General features: G+C 44.3%; 1 protein-coding gene and 1 non-coding gene across 7 annotated transcripts in view; both read left to right on the forward strand.

The window, feature by feature from the left end:
* Nucleotides 1–20,388, forward strand: part of ABHD2 (abhydrolase domain containing 2, acylglycerol lipase) — a 118,505-nt gene that overhangs the window by 14,479 nt on the left and 83,638 nt on the right. For 4 of the 6 annotated variants that reach the window (XM_077124162.1, XM_077124165.1, XM_077124166.1 and 1 more), the window contains exons 2-3: nt 16,368–16,464; nt 18,424–18,624. In XM_077124162.1, the coding sequence (XP_076980277.1) occupies nt 18,431–18,624 (194 nt within the window). In that variant the 5' untranslated portion in view covers nt 16,368–16,464; nt 18,424–18,430. Of the gene's footprint in view, nt 1–15,136; nt 15,285–16,367; nt 16,465–18,423; nt 18,625–20,388 lie in introns of all 6 variants that reach the window. The other 2 variants (XM_077124163.1, XM_077124164.1) reach the window with 2 other exon arrangements.
* On the forward strand, nt 1,059–1,165 carry LOC143652760 (U6 spliceosomal RNA). The gene has a single exon (XR_013160823.1). It is a non-coding gene; the product is annotated as a U6 spliceosomal RNA (small nuclear RNA).

The raw sequence follows: 20,388 nt of genomic DNA on the forward strand, positions 1-20,388 counted from the left end.
GAGCAACAGGAGGCTCGCCTTCTCTTCCATTCCCTCCTCTTCCCGCCGTTCCCCAGCCGTCTGAGCCCACCTCCTTCTTGTTTATGAATTCCTCTAGTATTTAGTCTGTGCTCCAGGATTTAGTACTTAATTATATATGGATTTGCACTGTTTTCCAGCCACTTCATGGACGCTGGGGATGACACCCTTTTGTAGCCCCCACGGAGCTAGAATGACGCTGATCCCTGACACCCATGGGGAGCTGGGCAGGATGTCAGAGGAGGGATGTGGTTTGCAAGCAGTGATATCCACACACTTCTTTAGTGGGTTGTGTGTTCTTCATTTACGAACTGCTGCCTTACCCGCCTCACGCGGGTAGGTCAGCTGTTGGTAAGTGGAATCCCTTTCTTCCCCGGTTGCGCAGAAGTGATTCCCCATGTGAGATGGAGCACGCTGCCATCAGCCTGCTCAGCCAGTGCCTCAGCTCCCGGGAAGACAAGAGTGTCACGCTGTGCCCTGGGAGGGCCTGCAGAGAAGGGACCCCATGTAACGTACACTGAGCAGCCAAGTGTCTGCCTGATGCGGGGGGACCTGCTTTATTGGGTGCGGAGTGTTTTATAGCAGGCTTGTACACGGCTTTGGGGGGAGGTAGCCCCTGGGGGAACTGGAGCGGACACGGGGAGTAAATGCCTCCCTGACATGAAGTGTGGTCAAAACCCGGGACTCGCCCGTGGGCTGTCGAGCAGCCTGGAGCGCTGCCGGGGCGGGGGACCCTAGAACACAGTGGCCTTGGGGGAGAGGGGCATTCCAGGGTGTGAATTTACTTCTGTCCATTTACTTGGAAAAGCAGTCCCACTTAGCTAAAACCCTAGAATATTTCAACTCAGAGGGCTGCCCTTTCACTCTTAGAGCTTTTGAATTTTTATTTTTTATTTTCCTAGACCTTTCCGTATCCTAAGTAGGGGGACCTGATAAGCCAAGCTCAGGACTGCCCAGGGGTCCATTTCCACAGCCTTTATATGTGAAAATTCCCTAGCAGTTGCTTTAAAACTAACATTTTTCTAATCTTGAACTATTTAGTGCTCGCTTCAGCAGCACATAAACTAAAATTGGAATCCTACAAAGAATATTAGCATGGCCCCTAGGAAAGGATGACACACAAACTTGTGAAGTGTTTCATATTTTTTCTGATATATTCATACGATGGAATATTACACAGCGGTAAGACAGAATAAAGTCACAAAGGATGCAACGTGGGTAAGCCTTAAGGACATTATGCTGAGCGAAATCAGCCAGAAACAACAGAACAGTGTGCTCTGACCATCAGCTTGTCCTCCTGGCAGCACTCGCAGGACAGTTTTGATGAATCAAGTCTGCCAGAGGCAGCCTGTGCTGGCCATTGGAGAGGTTTGCTAGGAAAGCAGCAGTGGACGGAACTGGGGCTCCCTGCAGGGAGGAGGTGCTAGAGAGGGCACAGACAGGAGAGAACGGGGAGAGACAGAGAGAGACAGAGTGTGTGTGTGTGTGAGTGTGTGTCGTGAGGAGGGGTCTCTGTGTGCTGCCAGGACCCGTTTTAATACCGAACAAGAACAACACTTATCTTCGAACTGTTTATGGGACCTGATGATTAGAGCATATTATGCAGTGATTTATTAAGTTTAACATGGTTCTGCTTTAGAATAATTAAGAAGGATAAGACTTGGGATTAATTTAAACTTGTTGGAGGACACACAAGCAGTCACTCACCTAGTTATTTCTTTGTTGATGAGCCTCTACGTCAGAGTATCTTTTGTGGTAATTTCTACAGTTTTAAGCAGTTTACTGAGGCAAAATACAGACAATTTAGTGGTGCTGGGATAATAGCTAGTATTTGGGGGCACTTACTCTCTGCCAGGCATTGTTTTAAACACTGCCTGTGTATTAACACACTGCATTTCCAGATGAGGCCCAGGGGGAGTTAAGAAATTTGTCCAAGGACAAGCACTGGGGGACGAGGGTGGGGGGTGGGTAGGGTTTGACACTGGGCGGTCTCACTTCAGTGCTTGCATTCTTTTTTTCAAACAAGATTTTTAATAGGGAAAATAATCTAGCTGCATTTCAAAGTTTAGAAATATGAAAACAATACATAGTTTGGTTTTTACATTATTTGATAGCCAGGCTCAGATTGCACATATCATTATTTGGGGGCAGCTCTTGTTTTTGGACCTGTAATAGATTGTTATCTGAGAGGTTGTGTAGTGTGGTATATGGGGTGGTTTAGGAATATGAACTCTGGAGTTACCCTGCCTGGGTTCAAATCCTGGCTTTGCCACCTACTGGCTGTGTGTGACTTTGGCATCTCAGTTTTCTCATCTGTAAAATGGGAATAATATTACATGTTCTTCTAGGATTGTTTTAAGGATTAAAGGAGAACTCTCCTGGTCCCTAGTGAATGCTGAGTAACTCTGTTATCTGGGTACTATAGAATTTGTGTTTTCTAGAATCTTCCCAACTTTCCTGATGGTGGTGACCGGTTTGCTTTCCCCTCTATGCTTTCAGGCCTAACTCCCCCTACCCAAGCCCTCTTCCTGGTTTCCAGCTAAAATCTAACAAAGCACTTTGTTTTTCTTTTTCCAGTTTTCAATTCAACATAGCAGTGAAACCATCCTCAAGGAAGGAGGGGTAGGGAGGGTATTGAAAGGCACATGGATCTCTTACCTTTAGCCCAGCATGGCCATCGGAATGATTATGATCTGTGAAGTTTTGCCTCCAAGTACGATAGTTTATATTCTTATGGGGGAAGAATTTATACATAAAGAACCTCATGTGGATATTAAAAAGTCATTCTAAAGGTACACTGTTCCTTTGATTTTTCACTACTGAATTTTGAGTTGTGAGTTGTGACTTAGCGTCACATTGCTACCTGTGTAGATTATATAGCACATATCAGAGTATATATCATGGAAATAGTTTTCTTATTTTCAAAAACATTTCATCTCCTTTAGGTGGGTTGTCATCCTAAGTAGAATTATGAGGGATAGTATTTGCTTCAGTAACTTACTGATGTTATCAGGTATACCTATCAATTCATTGTATTCTATGTAGCAATTGAATGTTGAGTTGCCCTCTATTATGCAATGACTATAATAAATAAAAAAGGCAATGTGTTTACCTTTGAAGAGCCAGAAGGCTGGTTGGGAAGATAAATACAAAATAAAAAATAAAATAAATAACCCAGTGTAAGTAATGTTATCCTTGCTGCCCACAGAAGTTTATGACCAACATCATTAGGTGATTGTGTCACCCATTCTTACAGAGTTCATATACAGCTTCAAAATTCTTCTCAACCCAGCACTATAGACGGTTGATAACACTCAGAGATACTTGTGGTATTAAACTTATTTGTCATCAGAGGCATGCTCAAATAAAGGTTTGCTGGGGGAGCCTAGAAGTCACCTGCTTTTTATACAATTAAGTTTAAATGTTAGGAAGTACAAAAGAGGTTGAATCTTTGAGGTGTTGGGAAAGATATACTAAATTGGAAATGGTACAGCACTTCTAGGCCAAAAGATAGATGTTTCGAAGAGCTGCTTTAATAACTAGAGAAAAGGAATGTTGTACTGTTAGTACTCTTTTTTTTTTTTTAACATTTGTTTCCTATATTATTTATTTATTTTTAATCCATATTTCTTACTCATCTGTCAATATCATAGATAAAAGGAGCATCAGACACAGATTTTCACAATCCCATAGTGACATTGCAAAAGCTTTATCATTATACGTTCATCTTCAAGAAACATGGCTTCTGGAACACAGCTCTACAGTTTCAGGCAGTTCCTCCAGCCTCTCTAATACACCTTAAACTAAAAAGGGGTTATCTATAAAATGCATAAGAATAACCTCCAGGATAACCTCTCGGCTCTGTTTGAAATCTCTCAGCCACGACACTTTATTTTGTCTCATTTCTCTGTTTCCCCTTTCGGTTGAGAAGATGTTCTCAATCCCTTAATGCTGAGTCCCAGCTCATTCTAGTATTTGTCCCACGTTTCCAGGGAGGTTTACACCCCTGGGAGTCATATCCCACATAGAGAAGGTGAGAGTGGTGAGTTTGCTTGCTGTGTTGGCTGAGAAATAGGCCACATCTGAGCAACAAAAGAGGTTCTCTGGGGGTGACTCTTATGCCTAATTTTAAGTAGGCTTAGTCTATCCTTTGCAGGGATAAGTTTCATATGAACAACCCCCAAGATTGAGGGCTCAGCCTATTAATTTGGCTGTCCCCACTGCTTATGAGAATATCAGGGATTCTCCAAATGGGGAAGTTGGATTTTCCCCCCTTTCTTGCCATTCCCCTAAGGGAACATTACAAATATATTTTTATTCACTGTTCATATCACTCTGGGGTTTTTCGGGGCATCACTCTGGACAAACCTACAAAATCTCATGCCCTATTCAAGGTTCCATGTATTTATGGTGTTCAATTAAACTGTCCATATAAGTTATATTAGGAAATGCACTACTCAAAATATAAATTTTGGGGCGGGCCGCGGTGGCTTAGCGGGCAAAGTGCTTGCCTGCCATGCCGGAGGACCTCGGTTCGATTCCCGGCCCCAGCCCATGTAAAAACAAACAAACAAACAAACAAAATACAATAAAACAAGAAGATGTTTCCCTTTCTTCCTCCCTTCCTTCCTTCCATCCTTCCTTCCTTCTCTCTGTCTTTCCTTCCCTTCCTCCCTCTCTCTAAAAAAAAAAAAAAAAAAAATATAAATTTTGTACCAAATAAACATTTTTTTCTTTAGTCTCATACATGTATAAGTTAAAGTTTTAAAATATGAATTACCATCTATTTTCAACACCCTGCAATGTTAACATTCCTTTGTTCTTCCTCATGCAAAAACATTTTTAATTTCTACATTTAGTCACTATCATTGTACACTCTAGGCATTCCTAGATTATACCATCTCAGTCTTTATCGTTTATCTTTCCTTCTGATTTCCTTTGTGCCCCCAGCCCTCCTCCCTCTATCATTCTCACATTCAGCTACATTCAGTGTACTAACATTATTGTGCTATAATCAGGTGGTATTGTACTATCCATTTCTGAATTTTTACAATCAGTCCTGTTGCACAGTCTGTATCCCTTCACCTCCAATTACCCAATATCTACTCTATTTCTATCCCTTGATGGTCTCTGGTCTTAACTGAAATTCCCCAAGTTCATTCATTAATGTTAGTCCATATCAATGAGACTATGCAGTATTTGTCCTTTTGTTTCTGGCTAATCTCACTCAGCATAATGTCCTTAAAGTCCATCCATGTTGTTACATACTTCATAACTTTACTCTGTCTTACAGCTGCCCATTGTGTAGCTGTCTTTTTACTTTCTTGGCGAAGTCCTTTGATGCACGAGAGTGTTTAATATTGAGGAGTTCCCATTTCTTTCTTTCTTTCTTCAATGCTTGTGCTTTGGGTGTAAGATCTAGGAAAACGCCTCCTGTTATAAGATTTATAAGACATTTCCCTACATTTTCTTCTAAAAGTTTTATGGTCTTACATCTAATGTTTAGGTCTTTGATCCATTTTGAGTTAATTTTTGTATAGGGTGTGGGATATGGTACCTCTTTCATTCTTTTGCAAGTGCATATCCAGTTCTCCAAGCACCATTTTTGAAGAGACTGTCCTGTCCCAGGTGAGTTGGCTTGACTGCCTTATCAAAGATCAAATGTCCATGGATGAAAGGGTCTATATGTGAACACTCTATTCAATTCTGTTGGTCAGTATATCTATTTTTATGCCAGTACCATGCTGTTTTGACCACTGTAGCTTTGTAGTATGCATTAGAGTCAGGTAGTGTGAGACCTCCAACTTCATTTTTCTTTCTCAGGATTTTTTTTAGCTATTCGGGACACTCTGCCCTTCCAAATAAATTTGGCTATTGGTTTTTCTATTTTTGCAAAGTAAATTTTTGGGATTTTAATTGATATTGCATTGAATCTGTAAATCAATTTAGGTAGAAGTGACATCTTAACTATATTTAGTCTTCCAGTCCATGAACATGATATGCTCTTACATTTATTTAGGTCTTCTGTGATTTCTTTTAACAATTTCTTACAGTTTTTTTGTAGAGATCTTTTGTATCCTTAGTTAAATTTATTCCTAAATATTTTATTCTTTTGGTTGCAATTGTAAATAGAATTTTTTTCTTGATTTCCACCTCAGATTGCTCATTACTAGTGTATAGAAACACCACAGATTTTTGAGTGTTGACCTTGTATCCTGCCACTTTGCTGTACTCATTTATTAGCTCTAGTAGTTTTGCTGTGGATTTTTCGGGGTTTTCAACATATAGTATCATATCATCTGGAAACAGTGAGAGTTTTGCTTCTTCCTTTCCAATTTTGATGACTTGTATTTCTTTTTCTTGTCTAATTGCTCTGGCTAGGACTTCCAACACAGTGTTAAATAACAATGGTGACAGTGGATATCCTTGTCTTGTTCCTGATCTTAAGGGGAAAGTGTTCAGGTTTTCCCCATTGAGGATGATGTTAGCTGTGGGTTTTTCATACAGTCCCTTTATCATGTTGATGAAGTTCCCTTCTATTCCTATCTTTTGAAGTATTTTCAACAAGAAAGGATGTTGAATTTTGTCAAATGCCTTTTCTGCATCAATTGAGATGATCATGTGGTTTTTCTGCTTTGATTTGTTGATATGGTATATTACATTAATTGATTTTCTTAGATTGAACCATCATTGCATACCTGGGATGAATCCTACTTGATCATGGTGTATAATTCTTTTAATGTGCTGCTGGATATGATTTGCAAGAATTTTGTTGAGGATTTTTGCATCTAGTCAGAGAGATTGGTCTGCAGTTTTCTTTTCTTATAGTGTCATTGTCTGGCTTTGGTATGAGGGCGATGAATTAGGTAGCCTTCCCTCCTCTTCAATTTTTTTGAAGAGTTTGAGCAGGATTGGTATTAACTCTTTCTTGAATGTTTGGTAGATTTCACATGTGAAGCCATCAGGTCCTGGACTTTTCTCTTTTGGGAGCCTCTTAATGACTAATTCAATTTCTTTACTTGTGATTGGTTTGATGAGGTCGTCTATTTTTTCTCAAGTCAGTGTTGGTTGGTAATGCCTTTCTAGGAAGTTGTCCATTTCATCTTGTTCATAGTATCTGTCATTACTTCCTTTATTTCTGTGCAGTCAATGGTTATGTCTCCTCTTCCATTTCTGTTTTATTTATTTGCATCCTCTTTTATCAACCTTACTAAAAGTCCATCAATCTTATTGATTTTCTCATAGAACAAACTTGTGGTTTTGATTTTCTCGATTGTTTTCATGTTCTCAATTTCATTTATTTCTACTCTTATCTTCCTTATTTCTTTCATTTTGCTTACTTTGGGGTTAGTTTGCTATTCTTTCTCTCGTTCTTCCAAGTGAACAGTTAAATTCTCAATTTTTACTCTTCATTTTTTAATATAGGCATTTAGGGAATAAATTTTCCTCTTAGCACTGCCTTTGCTGCATCCCATAAATTTTGATATGTTGTGCTTTCATTTTCCTTTGCCATGAGATATTTACTGATTTCTCTTGTAATTTCTTCTTTGACCTACTGGTTGTTTAAGAGTGTGTTGTTGAGCCTCTATATATTTGTGAATTTCCAGGCCCTCTGCCTATTATTGATTTCCAACTTCATTCCTTTATGATCTGAGAAACTGTTTTGTATGATTTCAGTCTTTTAAAATTTATTGAGATTTCCATTGTGACCCAGCATATGGTCTATCCTTGAAAATGATCCACGAGAACTTGAGAAGAAGGTGTATCCTGCTGTTGTGTTAATGTTCTATAAATGTCTGTTAGGTCTAGTTCATTCATTGTATTATTCAAATTCTTTCTTTCTTCATTGATCCTCTCTCTAGATGTTCTGTCCATTGATGAGAGCGGGTAATTGAAGGCTCCAACTATTATGGTAGATGTGTCTGTTTCTCTTTTCAGTGTTTTCAATATTTGCTTCACATATTTTGGAACACTCTGGCTCAGTGCATAAAAATGTATGATTGTTATGTCTTCTTGTTGAATTGTTCCTTTTATTAATACATAGTGTCCTTTGTCTCTTTTAATTATTTTACATTTGAAGTCTAATTTGTTGAATATTAGTATAGCTACTCCTGCTCTTTTCTGATTGTTGTTTGCATGATATATCATTTCCCAACCTTTCACTTTCAGCCTATATTTATCCTTGGGTGTAAAATGCGTCTCCCATAGACAGCATATAGATGGGTCCTGTTTTTTAATCCATTCTGCCAATCTATGTCTTTGGATTGGGGAGTTTAATCCACTTACATTTAGTGTTACTACTGTAGGGCAGTACTTCTACCATTTTGCCATTTGGATTTTATGTCATATCTAATTTTTCTTCTTTTTACCTTTACTGATAGTCTTCATTTCTACACTCTTTTCTCACCTCTCTCTCCTGTCTTTTCGTATCTGTCTGTACTGCTCCCTTTAGTATTTCTTGCAGAGCTGGTATCTTTGTCACAAATTCTGTCAGTGATTTTTTTTTGTCTGAAAATGTTTTAATTTCCCCCTCATTATTGAAGGACAGTTTTTCTGGATATAAAATTCTTGGTTGGCAGTTTTTTTCTTTTAGTATCTTAAATATATCAGACCACTGTCTTCTCGCCTCCATGGTTTCTGCGGAGAAATCTACATTTCTTACTGGGCTTACCTTGTATGTGATGAATTGCTTTTCTCTTGCTGCTTCCAAAATTCTTTCTCTTTGGACATCTGACATTCTGATTAGCAAAGTGTCTTGGAGTACGTCTATTTGGATCTATTCTGTTTGGGGTACACTGTGCTTCTTGATCTGTAATTTTAAGTCTTTCATAAGAGTTGAGAAATTTTGAGTGATAGTTTCCTTCATTAGTTTTTCTTCTCCTTTTCCCTTCTCTTCTCCTTCTGGGATACATACAACACATATATGCATCTGCTTCATGTTGTCATTCAATTCCCTGAGCCCCTGCTCACATTTTTCCATTCTTTTCCCTATATTTTCTTTTGCTTGTCTACTTTCAGATGTCCTGTCCTCCAGTTCACTAGTCCCATCTTCTGCCTCTTGAAATCTAACATTGTAGGTTTCCATTGTTTTTTTCATCTCTTCTACTGTGCCTTTCATTCCCATAAGTTCTATGATTTGTTTTTTCAGACTTTCAATTTCTTCTTTTTGTTCATCCCTTGCCTTCTCTGTATCCTCCCTCAATTCATTGATTTGGTTTTTGATGAGGTTTTCCATGTCTGTTTGAACATCCTGAATTAATTGTTTCAAGTCCTGTATCTCATTTGAATTGTTGGTTTGTTCCTTTGACTGGACCATATCTTCAGTTTTCCTAGTATGATTCATTATTTTTTGCTGCTGTCTAGACATACAAATTCCTTAATTAGTATATTTTAAAGATTGTTTTCACTTTTTTACCTAGAATTTTCTTGCTGGATGACTTTGTTGTCTGTCTTCTTTGACATTCAGTTCAGCTTATTCTAGACCTTTAGCTTAGGTTTTGTTTAACAGAGCAGAATTTTTCAGTTCTTGTTTTCTTTCTTGCCCTCCTTGTATGGTGCCTTTTTTTACCCTCTTAGGAGGGTCTACTTAGGTATTATATCCTGCAGTCAGATTTCCTTAGATCAGACTGGCCTCTCAGGAGGAAAGAGTCACCTGCGTCGGTTTTCCCTGAGGGAGAGACCCAGCAGGTTGAAAGACTTTCCTGTGAAATCTCTGGACTCTGTTTTTCCTGTCCTGCCTGGTATGTGGTGCTTGTCTGCCTGCAGGTCCCACCAGCATAAAGCGACACTGTACCTTTAACTTCAGCAGACTCTCCCTGCTGGGGGGTGGTTGAGACAGAGGAGAGGTTGTAGGCTGGCTTTAATTGCTTCAGTTTTCCAGTTCCTGGGATCTGAACTCCTCGAGGGAAGCATTCCACCTGAGCTTCCCCACCCCTCTCCTGGGAAAGGCACAGCCTCCAGGGAATTACTTCCTTCCACCTGACCAGCCTCTTGGTTGCTCAGACAAGCTTAATTCCGCCGTTGCTTGGGGCAGTAGGAGCTCGAGAAGCCTTGCAGCTGTATTTAAAGAGCGATCAAGCCATAGAAAAACAGCCACAAAAAAGAAAAGAAGAAAATTCCTTTCAGAGCAGGACCCCCATTTCTCGGGTTTGCCAATCAAGAGCTTAAGTTGGTACATTGCTCTGTGTATCTCAGGTCCTACGTGCCCCCTCCTTTCCTTCACGGCCCAGACCCTGTCAAGTATTTTGTGTTGTCCGATCCCAAAAAAATTCTTTTGTTTTTTTTTTTCTTTTTCAGTCAGCCCTGCCCCCTCTGCACTGGGGCAAACACCAGCAACTTCAGCTTTTACTGGAGGTTCAGCTGAGCTGGGGGTCTATCTGTAGTGGTCAGAATTTGTTAATTAATTCCACAATTGGACCTTGGTTGGGCTCAGCCCCTGCTGCTGGTAAAGTCCCTTTCCTTTCCCCTCTGGGAAGCAGCCTGTGGGGGAGGGGCGCTGGCCGTCATGGTTTGGGGGACTCATGGTTCTGGGGGGGCTCGCAGCCAGTCCAGCTTGTGCAGACCAGAGTACACTATGTGTGCCCGGTCACTGATGTGGCCCCAGCAGTTGTTCTGTACTGTCCTGGCTATTTACTAGCTGCTCTGGCAGACGAGCTAAACCCCACTCCTCACTGAGCCGCCATCTTGGACCTGGACCCAGAGCTTGCGTTATAGCAAAACCTGGACAAATGTGCCTCCTCCAGCAGGTTGGAAGTGGGGGAGACTGTAGGGGGTTGGTTTGCTTTTCCTTAAGGGCCTTAGCCTCGGGACACGCGTGAGTCTGGCAGCGTGTTGCCTTAGGACCTTTGGGGCTGCCAGCGCACGTCGCCCCCAGAATCCCTGCCGCTGTGCTTCCTCGCGTGGCCAGTAACTAACAGGGGCGGAGAGGAAGGTTCTGGCAGCCGAATCAGAGGCCGATGCACATCTGTACACCAAACACAGTTTGCCAACAGGTAGCCTGTGGGGGTTCGTGTCGTTTGGCTGTTACGGTCCGGGTCGCGGGGGCCTTTCAGCGGGGCATGGCTGGGGCTCTGCAGCCTAGAGGGGACACTGAACCACTGAGTCTCGGGCAGTAGGGGCCAGTGCTCCTTCCCTGCCATCTAACCCCCATGGCCAGTGCTGAGCAGTGGTTTTCTCTGCCGGCAAGGCCTCTGCTGGACCCTGTCCTGGTCCCTCCCTGTAAGTGCCCACAGCAGTTCTGTGCTGTCATGAGCACTTGTGTCCCAAGGCCCGGACTCAGCACGAGCCCAGGCAGGCAGAGTGTGGGACGGAGTCGTTGGTGTGGACGGCACAACTGAAAACACTTAACTGTTTTCTTCACTCGGAGAGAAACGTGTCAAGTGTTGGAAAGAGCAAGGGGTCTAGAGTTATGGTGAATTTCACTGAATGGTGGTCCACAGAGGAGGCCGGGGAGATGGTTTTTCCTGAGCTCTCTAGCCAAGGACTGCAGTTCCATCCCTAGGACCTCAGATTTTGAGCTGAAGGAGACCTTTGTCATTGTCTAATCTCATTTTGCCGACAAGGGCTTTAGGGCCTGCGGAGGTTGTGTGACTTCCGTGGGGTCACCTGCTCGCAGAGAGGGTAGAGCCGGCGCTGGGCCTTGGGCCTCGGAGCCCCCAGACCCGCTCTCCCAGCGTGGCGGCCCTGCCCTGGAATGGAGCGGAGGCCCCACCCGAGGCCCACCCGAGGCCCCTATGGAAATGCCCACCAAACCTGTCTAGATTCCAGGGGTGACACTCAGCCTGCCCTGCAGTGGCTGGGTGGGTCCTTGGGCGCCTCCAGGTTTGTCAATGCAGGGAGTAGAGATGGTGCGTCCATATCACCTGCGGCACCTCGAGCCCACTCACCAAGTGACTCTGCCTGGCGGGGGGCGGGGGCGGGCGCCTGCTCTGCTGAGGATGAGGAGGGCCACAGGAAACCCAGCAGGCCGGCGGGGGTGGGGTTCTTTCCTTCTCAGACACACCCAGGCTGCCAGCCCTCCCAGGCGACTTCTTTTCCCCTCTAGGCTGCCCGGTGTTCATTTTAACTGAATTTCACCTGTACTGCAAGACAGTACAATGAAATCGGGGTTCACTGTGTCTGGAACAAGTTTGGAATGTTAATATTTTGTGGCAGGCCATTCTTGAAAAGAAAGAATACCAGAAAACAAATGCAGCAAATAAAAAGTAAAATGAATGTCAAGTGTTCTGTTCTAAAACTACCTGTTATTAGTTCCTGATTTAATGCCAACATACACACACTATGCACACATGTACACACACACAATCTCACACTTACACACACTTCTTCTAAATCCTATGCTTCATTAAGGCCCAGTTCTAGATCTGGCTGCTCCCTGGACCCTTCCCTGTTTAATTTTTTTCCTGGGCTAATTATTCTTATCTCCAAGTTTCTAAAGTACACAGAGCCTTGATAGGAACTTCTCTCCCCCGGGTGAGCACGCGTGCTGCGTGTTTGCGGTCCTGCAGCGGCTGGCGGAGCACGGGCGCGCCGTGCCCACTCAGGGACCTGGGCCAGCGGAGAGGCCCCAAAGCAGCGGTTCCCCTCCAACTTCGGGGTCAAGCTTTGGGGCAAGGCAGCATACTTGAACCACCATAATTATAAACCTCTCCGGGGATTGCCTTCACTGAATTTAATTTTAAACCTTTAGCATTGTTTGAGGGTTTAGGGAGTTAATGCTCTCCTGCTCTCGCTGTTGGAAAGGAGCTGTAGGAGGGCAGTGTCCATCACATCACGGAAGGTGCCTTGTGTAAAGTCCTGCAGATTATCTCCCAATTCCATGCCAGAAAGGCCCTGCTTCCCCTGGGCACCTGGCTCGCTTTCTGGGGGTAAGAGCCTGGTACGTGTTAGCTCTTTTTCCATGTTGGATAGCCATTGTCTAACAGGGTGTCCCTTCCCCCACCCCAACAGTTGGAAAGCTCACATATGTTCCAAGTATGACACAAACATTTGCTGTATATGTTGACATACGTATTTTTGTTTTTCTTGTCCAGCTCTTTTTATTTTTTCTAAAATTTTGTTAGTTGCTATTTTAATGATTTTTTTCTATTATTCTATATAGTTATGTTCATAATAGTCATATTTAATCATTATGCCAATATTTATAATCATCATAAATTTGGGAAATAGGAAAAAATCATGAAAAATTGCCAGTTCTCTTATAAACCAGCAATGTAGCATCCGTATAATTTGAGCATATATTTCCTTCTGTGCCATTAGAAATTACAGCCTAAAAAAGTCTAGAAATAGCAATCAATGGCTTAAGCACGCAAGGGTTTATTCTCTCATGTGAAAGAAATCCTGAGGGTGGTGGCCTGGGTCTGATAGCCTCCGGCATCCAGGCTGCTTCTGTCTGTCTCCTCTGCTGCCTCCATAGGTGGCTCCTGGAGTGACCTGGGGTTGCCTCATAGCCCTGACGGCTGCTGGAGCTGCAGCCAGGTTGTCTGCATTCCGTGGGAAAGGAGAGAAGGGCTAAATTCCTGCCCTTTAAGGAGCCTTTCCAGAAATGAAACCAACCCCTCCAGAATTTGCCAGAATGTCATCACATGGCCTCTCCTAGCTGCAAGGGAGGGTAAATGACCTAATGTTTTGTAACTGAGCACTTTCCCCAGTGTTCTAGTTTGCTAGCTGCTGGAATGTAGCACACCAGAGACAGACTGACTTTTAATAAAAGGGGATTTATTTCATTAGTTCTTCAGAGGAAAGGCAGCTGACTTTCAACTGAGGTTCTTTCTTATGTGGGACGGCTCAGGGTGATCTCTGCTGGCCTTCTCTCCAGGCCTCTGGGTTCCAACAACTTTCCCTGGGGTGATTTCTTTCTGCATCTCCAAAGGCCTGGGCTGAGTTGCGAGTTCGTAGACGAGGTATGCCAAGCTGCTTGGGCTGTGCTACGATGAGCTCTCTCATTTACGCACCAGCCAGTTAAATCAAACATCCTTCATTACAGCAGGCACGCCTCCTAGCTGGCTGCAGATGTAATCAGCAACAGATGAGGTTCATGTACCATTGGCTCATGCCCACAGCAACAGAACTGGGCACTGTCACCTGGCCAAGTTGACAACTGAATCTAACTACCACACCCAGGTTTCTGTTACTAAGGAAGAAGAAGCCCTAACTGGAAAGCAGTCAACAGTCTGCCACATCTTTCTGTATGCCTGTGTAATCATTGAGGGTGTTTTATTGACGCCATCTCAAATAGTGTATGGTAAGAGTCAAGATGTGAATAACCGTCAGCCTAAGTATCAATAAGTAAGAGTTCAACATCTTGCTATCCTATAAGCTTTACCACTCTGCCTTTCTAATTTTTCTATAAATTTATCACTTATACATATGCTGGCAGTGTATATTTTTGAATATTCAGTCAGTACAGACTTATCCAGGGCTGAAAGGGACCATAGCCAGTTTCCTCCAAGAGTTGCACAGTCAGATGCCTGCAGGGATTCTTTGGGTTCCATAAATGATGACAGGAAGCTAGAGATTGGTGGCAGGGGCCATGCAGGGAAAGGTGGGGACGGTGGCAGTCTGGAGAGAGCTTGCTCCATCTTACACGGCAGCTGCCACTCAGCCCCATTCTTTGTGGCCACGTGGGAATGCTGGCTCACTGTTGCCAGGTTTTCTGATTTCCTTTTTTTTCCAAGAGAAACCAGAAATCCAGACTTTTTTTAAAAATTTTTTTATTAATTAAAAAAAATTAACAAAACAAAACATTAAGATATCATTCCATTCTACATATATAATCAGTAATTCTTAATATCATCACATAGTTGCATATTCATCATTTCTTAGAACATTTGCATCGATTTAAAAAAAGAAATAAAAAGACAACAGAAAAAGAAATAAAACAATAACAGAGAAAAAAAAGATTATACATACCATACCCCTTACCCCTTGCTTTCATTTACCACTAGCATTTCAAACTAAATTTATTTTAACAAGAAATCCAGACTTTTATCTGAAATCTCCTGCTGTTTGTAACTTGATAGCTAATTAATTCAATAAAAAAAAGTGCCAGCCTAGTGCGGTGTCAGCACATGTGCTGCCAATTTAGGGCCTTTGCTGTGGCCCATCTCTTGTCTTTTAGATGGAGGCTGAGCCCCGGAGAGTCGTGGCTCGTGGCTGAGGCTGGACACTTTGCTCTTTGGTCCCCAGAGTCTGGTCCTCCCTAGCAGATGTGTCTCAGGATCTGAAGAAATAATAAAAATTTGAAGTTGAGCAAGATTACCCTGAAGGTTCATTGATACCTTAAATTGACTTTCTTTTTTTTCTTATGTCATTTTGGAAGCGTCAGAGGACGTTGGGCTGACATCCCAGCTCTGTGCGTTTACAACCGTGTGTGTGTGTGTGTGTGTGTGTGTGTGTGTGTGTGTGTGTGTGTGTGTGTGTGTGTGTGTGTGTGTGTGTGTGTGAGAGAGAGAGAGAGAGAGAGAGAGAGCAAGCAGCAGTGTCTCATTTAGGCGTATTTTGGGTTTTCTGTACCTTCTGTTTCCTTTGTCTCTGGCTTTTCTTGCTTTCCTTTCCTGTATTCGGGTGGCACAGCGTGGAGGGTAAGAGGGGGGTCTCTGGAGCCAGCTGACAAGGGCTCAAATGCTGGCTTCTGCCCTCCTGACTGGGGGACTTGAGCAGGTTGCTCCCACTTTCTGTGCCCGGTTTCCTCCCTCCTTAGGGGTGGGAGTGAGTGACTGTCAAGTGCACAGGGCGCTGTATAAACGCTGGCCGGTCCCCCCACTTCTCTCTTTTGTCTCCTCGGCTGCTCTGAAGCCAGAGGTCTCTACCGGGCTTCCTGCGGCCCGCCCAGCTCCCGCCTTGGCTCGGGTGAGCACCCTCAGCACCCCACGCCCCTTGACCGGCCTGGGCTGCCCCCTGGGCCCCCGCTACTCTCAGGCCGTCCCCTCTGGAGCCTTGCTGCATTGCTCTCTGTTGGGAAGGGAAGCAGTAAGCCGCCTTGTCTTGACCTAAAGCCTTGCTAAGTTATTTTGTTGGTCACATGAGCTGAGAGCTGTCCTGGTGGGCATTTCTGAGAGTTATGTTAGGATGTTAAACAAACAAACAAAAACCAGTGTGGGCATGCTTTAGCCAGATTATGCGTGCAGTGGCTAACCTGTCCTGGGAGCCAGGGTGACCTGCCGTTCTGCGGGGACACAGAGCCCACCCCCCTCCATGCTCCTGTGTCCAAGAGCGTGGGACAGGTGCTGACTGGAGAAATTGGCTTTTCCCCTCAGAACCAAATGCAGAGGAACTTGGCTGGTGCTTCTGTTTTGATGAAATTGTTTCTTTCTCTGTTGTTTTTAAACCTCACCATTTAATATTTTCAGCTTTTAGGTTAATTTGAATAAGAGCGCTCCTGGACCAGCCCAGCTGTACACCCTGCAAGGATAATTGCCATCACTGTAGAGAGGAGTAAGCACCCAGGTAGGCCCTGCTCCTTTTAGCGTCCCCTCTCCTGCTTCCCTTGTGTTAGCAGGTGGTGCGTGGACGTGGGAAAGGAAGGACTTGTTTATTCTTTTAATTCAATAAGTCTACCCTGGAGCAACAATGAAACTGCTGAAGCCACCTGCTGCTGCATTATTCTGTTTTGTCTCCAACAGAGGGGACAGGGAAGGGCTCCTGTTTCAGTTCTGTTACCAGCATCACAGTCATAGGAACCGGAATTCCTGCTGGGTTGTGGTTTGGGCCCGTACACTTAGTAGACATAAAAATCCATATTAATGTGCAGCATGGCCTTGGCTATTCACTGAGCATCCATTTGGCTGGATTAGGTGGCAGGGCTGTGGCAAGGAGGGGCCAGAAGCTCACATTAGGCCCCTGAGCCTCTTTTGTGCAGTGCTGTGACCTTTTTTGGCCACAGGACCCTTTGATAACTGATTAAAGCTATGAACCCTCTCCCCCCAAAGTGGACTTTCCTACAAACCATCACATATAGTTTCATGTTTCTTGACTCTGGAAACCCGTAGGGGATCCCCAGACCCCAAGTTAGATATCCTTGCTTTGGGGATTTGTAGGTCACTAGCCTTCAGGGGACGTGACCCCAGCCAGGAGCAAGATGACCAGTCATAAGAAGTTAGATGTTAAGAAAAATGTCACTTTGTAAAAGTTCAAAGGAAGACGCAGCTGAAACCTATTCCAAGGTCTAGCCTTGGTTGGAAATTGTGTCAACGTTTTAAAAATTATGTTCTTGCCTCGATGGTGGAAGGCTGTGTAGGGAGCTTTGATCTTTGACTTCCTTTCCTCACTGAGCCAGGAACTGCTGCCAAAGATTTTCTGCCATGTGTTCTCAGGCCCCGTGCTGGCAGCATCACGGCAGGGCCAGCAAAGGGTTTCTGGGTCCTCTCTGGCCCTGCTGTGGATCTCAGAGAGTCCACTCAGTCATACCAGATCCACTTTGGGGAGCGGATTTTGTCCTGCTGCTGTGACTCCACCACAGGTACCAGAGTTGCCCTGGTACCAGGCTGTGTTTAGCAGCGGCAACTTGAAACCATTCCAGGGGAAGCTGTTGCCATAGCTACCTTGGCTGTGAGAGTGACCATTTTTTTCCTTTGTGTTAGCTCGTGGTTCCCCTGATTTTTATGGTGACACCTGATATTCTATTTTTCTGCCGATCAAAAAGGAAAATACTGGGTTTTTGATTCTGTGGCTTTTGTCGTTGTTGAGTTTGGTTGTGTTTGTAGTCTTTTATGTGTGTGTGTACATGTGTGTGCTTTGTGTGTAAAAATGCCTCAGAAGATAGAATGCTAGCAGAACTTGGCCAAAGCCAACTGTGCAGATGCATCTTCTGTACTCCCATTTTTAATTTTAGTCTAATAGCTCAATTTGGTCCAATTTTGGTCTAATTTTGGACTAATGGTTATTGCTGGCCTCCTGTGGGGGGCACTTGGCCAAGGCCCATTTCACCCGCCCTGAGACCCCAGGAGTGAGGGCTGTTGGCCTCTGCAATGGACTCGGGGCCAGCTGCCCCTGTGGAGGTTGTTGGGCCCTCGAGGGGAGGGGCCAGCAGCGTCCCCGCCCACATCGCAGTGTGCGGGGACTGTAAACACTGAGCTCACACCCGAGCACAGGGTGCAGTGAGTCTACAGAGACCATCGGAGGCCACCTGTTCACAGAAAATCTCTGTGCTACCCCTGCCTGGCCCTTACCTTTTTTTCCCATTCTCCAGAGGACCCTGTATCTCAGCATTTTCTCAGCTTGCTTATCTTAGAAATGCTCACTGGACTAAAACAAGCCCCACCCCTCCCCAGCCTGTCCATACTCAGGACGGTGAGCTTGTGCTTGGGGAGCTGCCGGCTATGGGCCGCAGTGGGACTGGTGGGTACACTGGACAGGGACTCTGGGCCCAGCCCCGCCCCTCCTCAGACTTGAGCCTCTGTTCCCCAGGATCAAGATGAACGCCATGCTGGAGACCCCCGAGCTGCCGGCCGTGTTTGACGGGGTGAAGCTGGCCGCGGTGGCTGCCGTGCTGTACGTCATCGTCCGGTGTTTGAATCTGAAGAGCCCCACAGCCCCACCTGACCTCTCCTTCCAGGACTCGGGGCTCTCCCGCTTTCTGCTCAAATCCTGTCCTCTTCTGACCAAAGAGTGAGTAGAACTCGAACTCTCCGTGCTGACCTGCCAGTCTATTTGGCTTTTAGTAACGCTCAATGAAAACCTTCTCACACTATGTCCTTATGGCATCGAAGTAAAATGGTGGCATTGTTGGTGTAGCCAGGGTCTCCGTGGTGTAACCAGGGTCTCCATAGAGTAGCCAGGGTCTCCATGGAGTAGCCAGAGTCTCCATGGAGTAACCAGTGTCTCTATGGAGTAGCCAGGGTCTCCATGGAGTAACCAGGGTCTCCATGGAGTAGCCAGCATCTCCATGGAGTAGCCAGGGTCTCCATGAAGGCATGGTTTGTGAACCCTGGAGGGCATTCAAGACTTTTTTTGCTGGTAGGAATGTAAAATGGTTACAGCCATTGTGGAAAACATGTGGCAGTCTTCAGAAAGTTAAACATAGAATTATCATATAATCCCTGCTTCTAGTTATATACCCAAAAGAATTGAACTGAGAGTTAGAACAGTTACAGCATTATTCATAATAGCCAGAAGGTGAAAGTAGCCCAAGTGTCCATCAGCAGATGAATGGGTAAACAAAATGGGATATATCCAGACAATGGAATACTATTCAGCCATGAAAAGGACAGAGTTCTGCTGCATGTTACAACATGGATGAACCATGAAAGCATCATACTGAGTGAAATAAGCCAGACACAAAATATCATGTGAATTCCTTGTGTGAGATATCTAGAATAAGCACATCCACAGAGACAGAGAGTAGATTAGAGGTTACCAGGTGAAAGGGGGAATGGGAGTTAATACTTATCCGATAAAGAGTTTCTGTTTGGGATGATAGAATGGGTGGTCGTGATGGTTGTGCAACATTTACATGTAATTAATGCCACCGAATTGTACACTTAAAAATGGTTCACAGGGCAAGTTTTGTGTTGTATGTATGTCACCACAGTAAAATAAGGGGGAAAGAAGGGTGTCTCCCTCACGGGTTATTGCAAGGCCTAGACAAAGTGAAAGTGTGTAGGAAAAGCTGGTAGCACAGGGCCTATTCTTCAGGCCTGGGCTAAATATTAGCTGCTCGTTGCTTTATAAAAGGGTTTTGTGACTTGACTTGAGACTTATTCTCTCTGTGGTTTATTTTGTTTGTTCCCAGAGCAGATTTGTATTTTAATCCGTTTTCAAAACAATCATATACTACTCACCCTTCTTCTGATTCTCCTTCTTCGGAACTGCCCGCAAACATACTCCTTTCCACTGGGTGCTGGCGTTGATACACGGTCTCCTGGGGCTGTGGGTGTCAGTCCCTGGTGGGTCCCATGAGGCGGATCTGTCCTTTGAGGCCACTAAAGCAGAACTGCCACCACCCTCGGGGTCGGCGCTCACAGTGAGGGCTGATGTGGGGACCGATTTTCCTGTGCATTTCTGAGTATCATCGAATCACCTGTTTTATAGACCTTGTCTACTGTCTCATGCTGACATCTGACACTGGTGCCTGGGCTTGTCTAATGCATCTCCAATGCTTTCCCATTGAACATGGCAAGGCCGGTATTTATGTACAGTTTCCTCAAAGTATTCTAACAGTGACACCACGACAAAAAAGTGACCACCGAGTCAGGAGAGACATATGACTTGACGGAGTTTCCTCGTACTTGTGGAGTGCCATGTGCAACATAAGTGCCACTGGGTTGAATTTGTCCCCTGCTGACACAACCAGGTGTTAGACTAAGACCATGTGTGGCATTCTTACTAAGCAGCGTTTGCAGTTAGAAACCTCCCAAAAGATTGTGCATAGTA

The sequence above is a fragment of the Tamandua tetradactyla genome, chromosome 12 (assembly GCF_023851605.1).
Source record: "Tamandua tetradactyla isolate mTamTet1 chromosome 12, mTamTet1.pri, whole genome shotgun sequence".
Classification (NCBI taxonomy): Eukaryota; Metazoa; Chordata; class Mammalia; order Pilosa; family Myrmecophagidae; genus Tamandua; species Tamandua tetradactyla.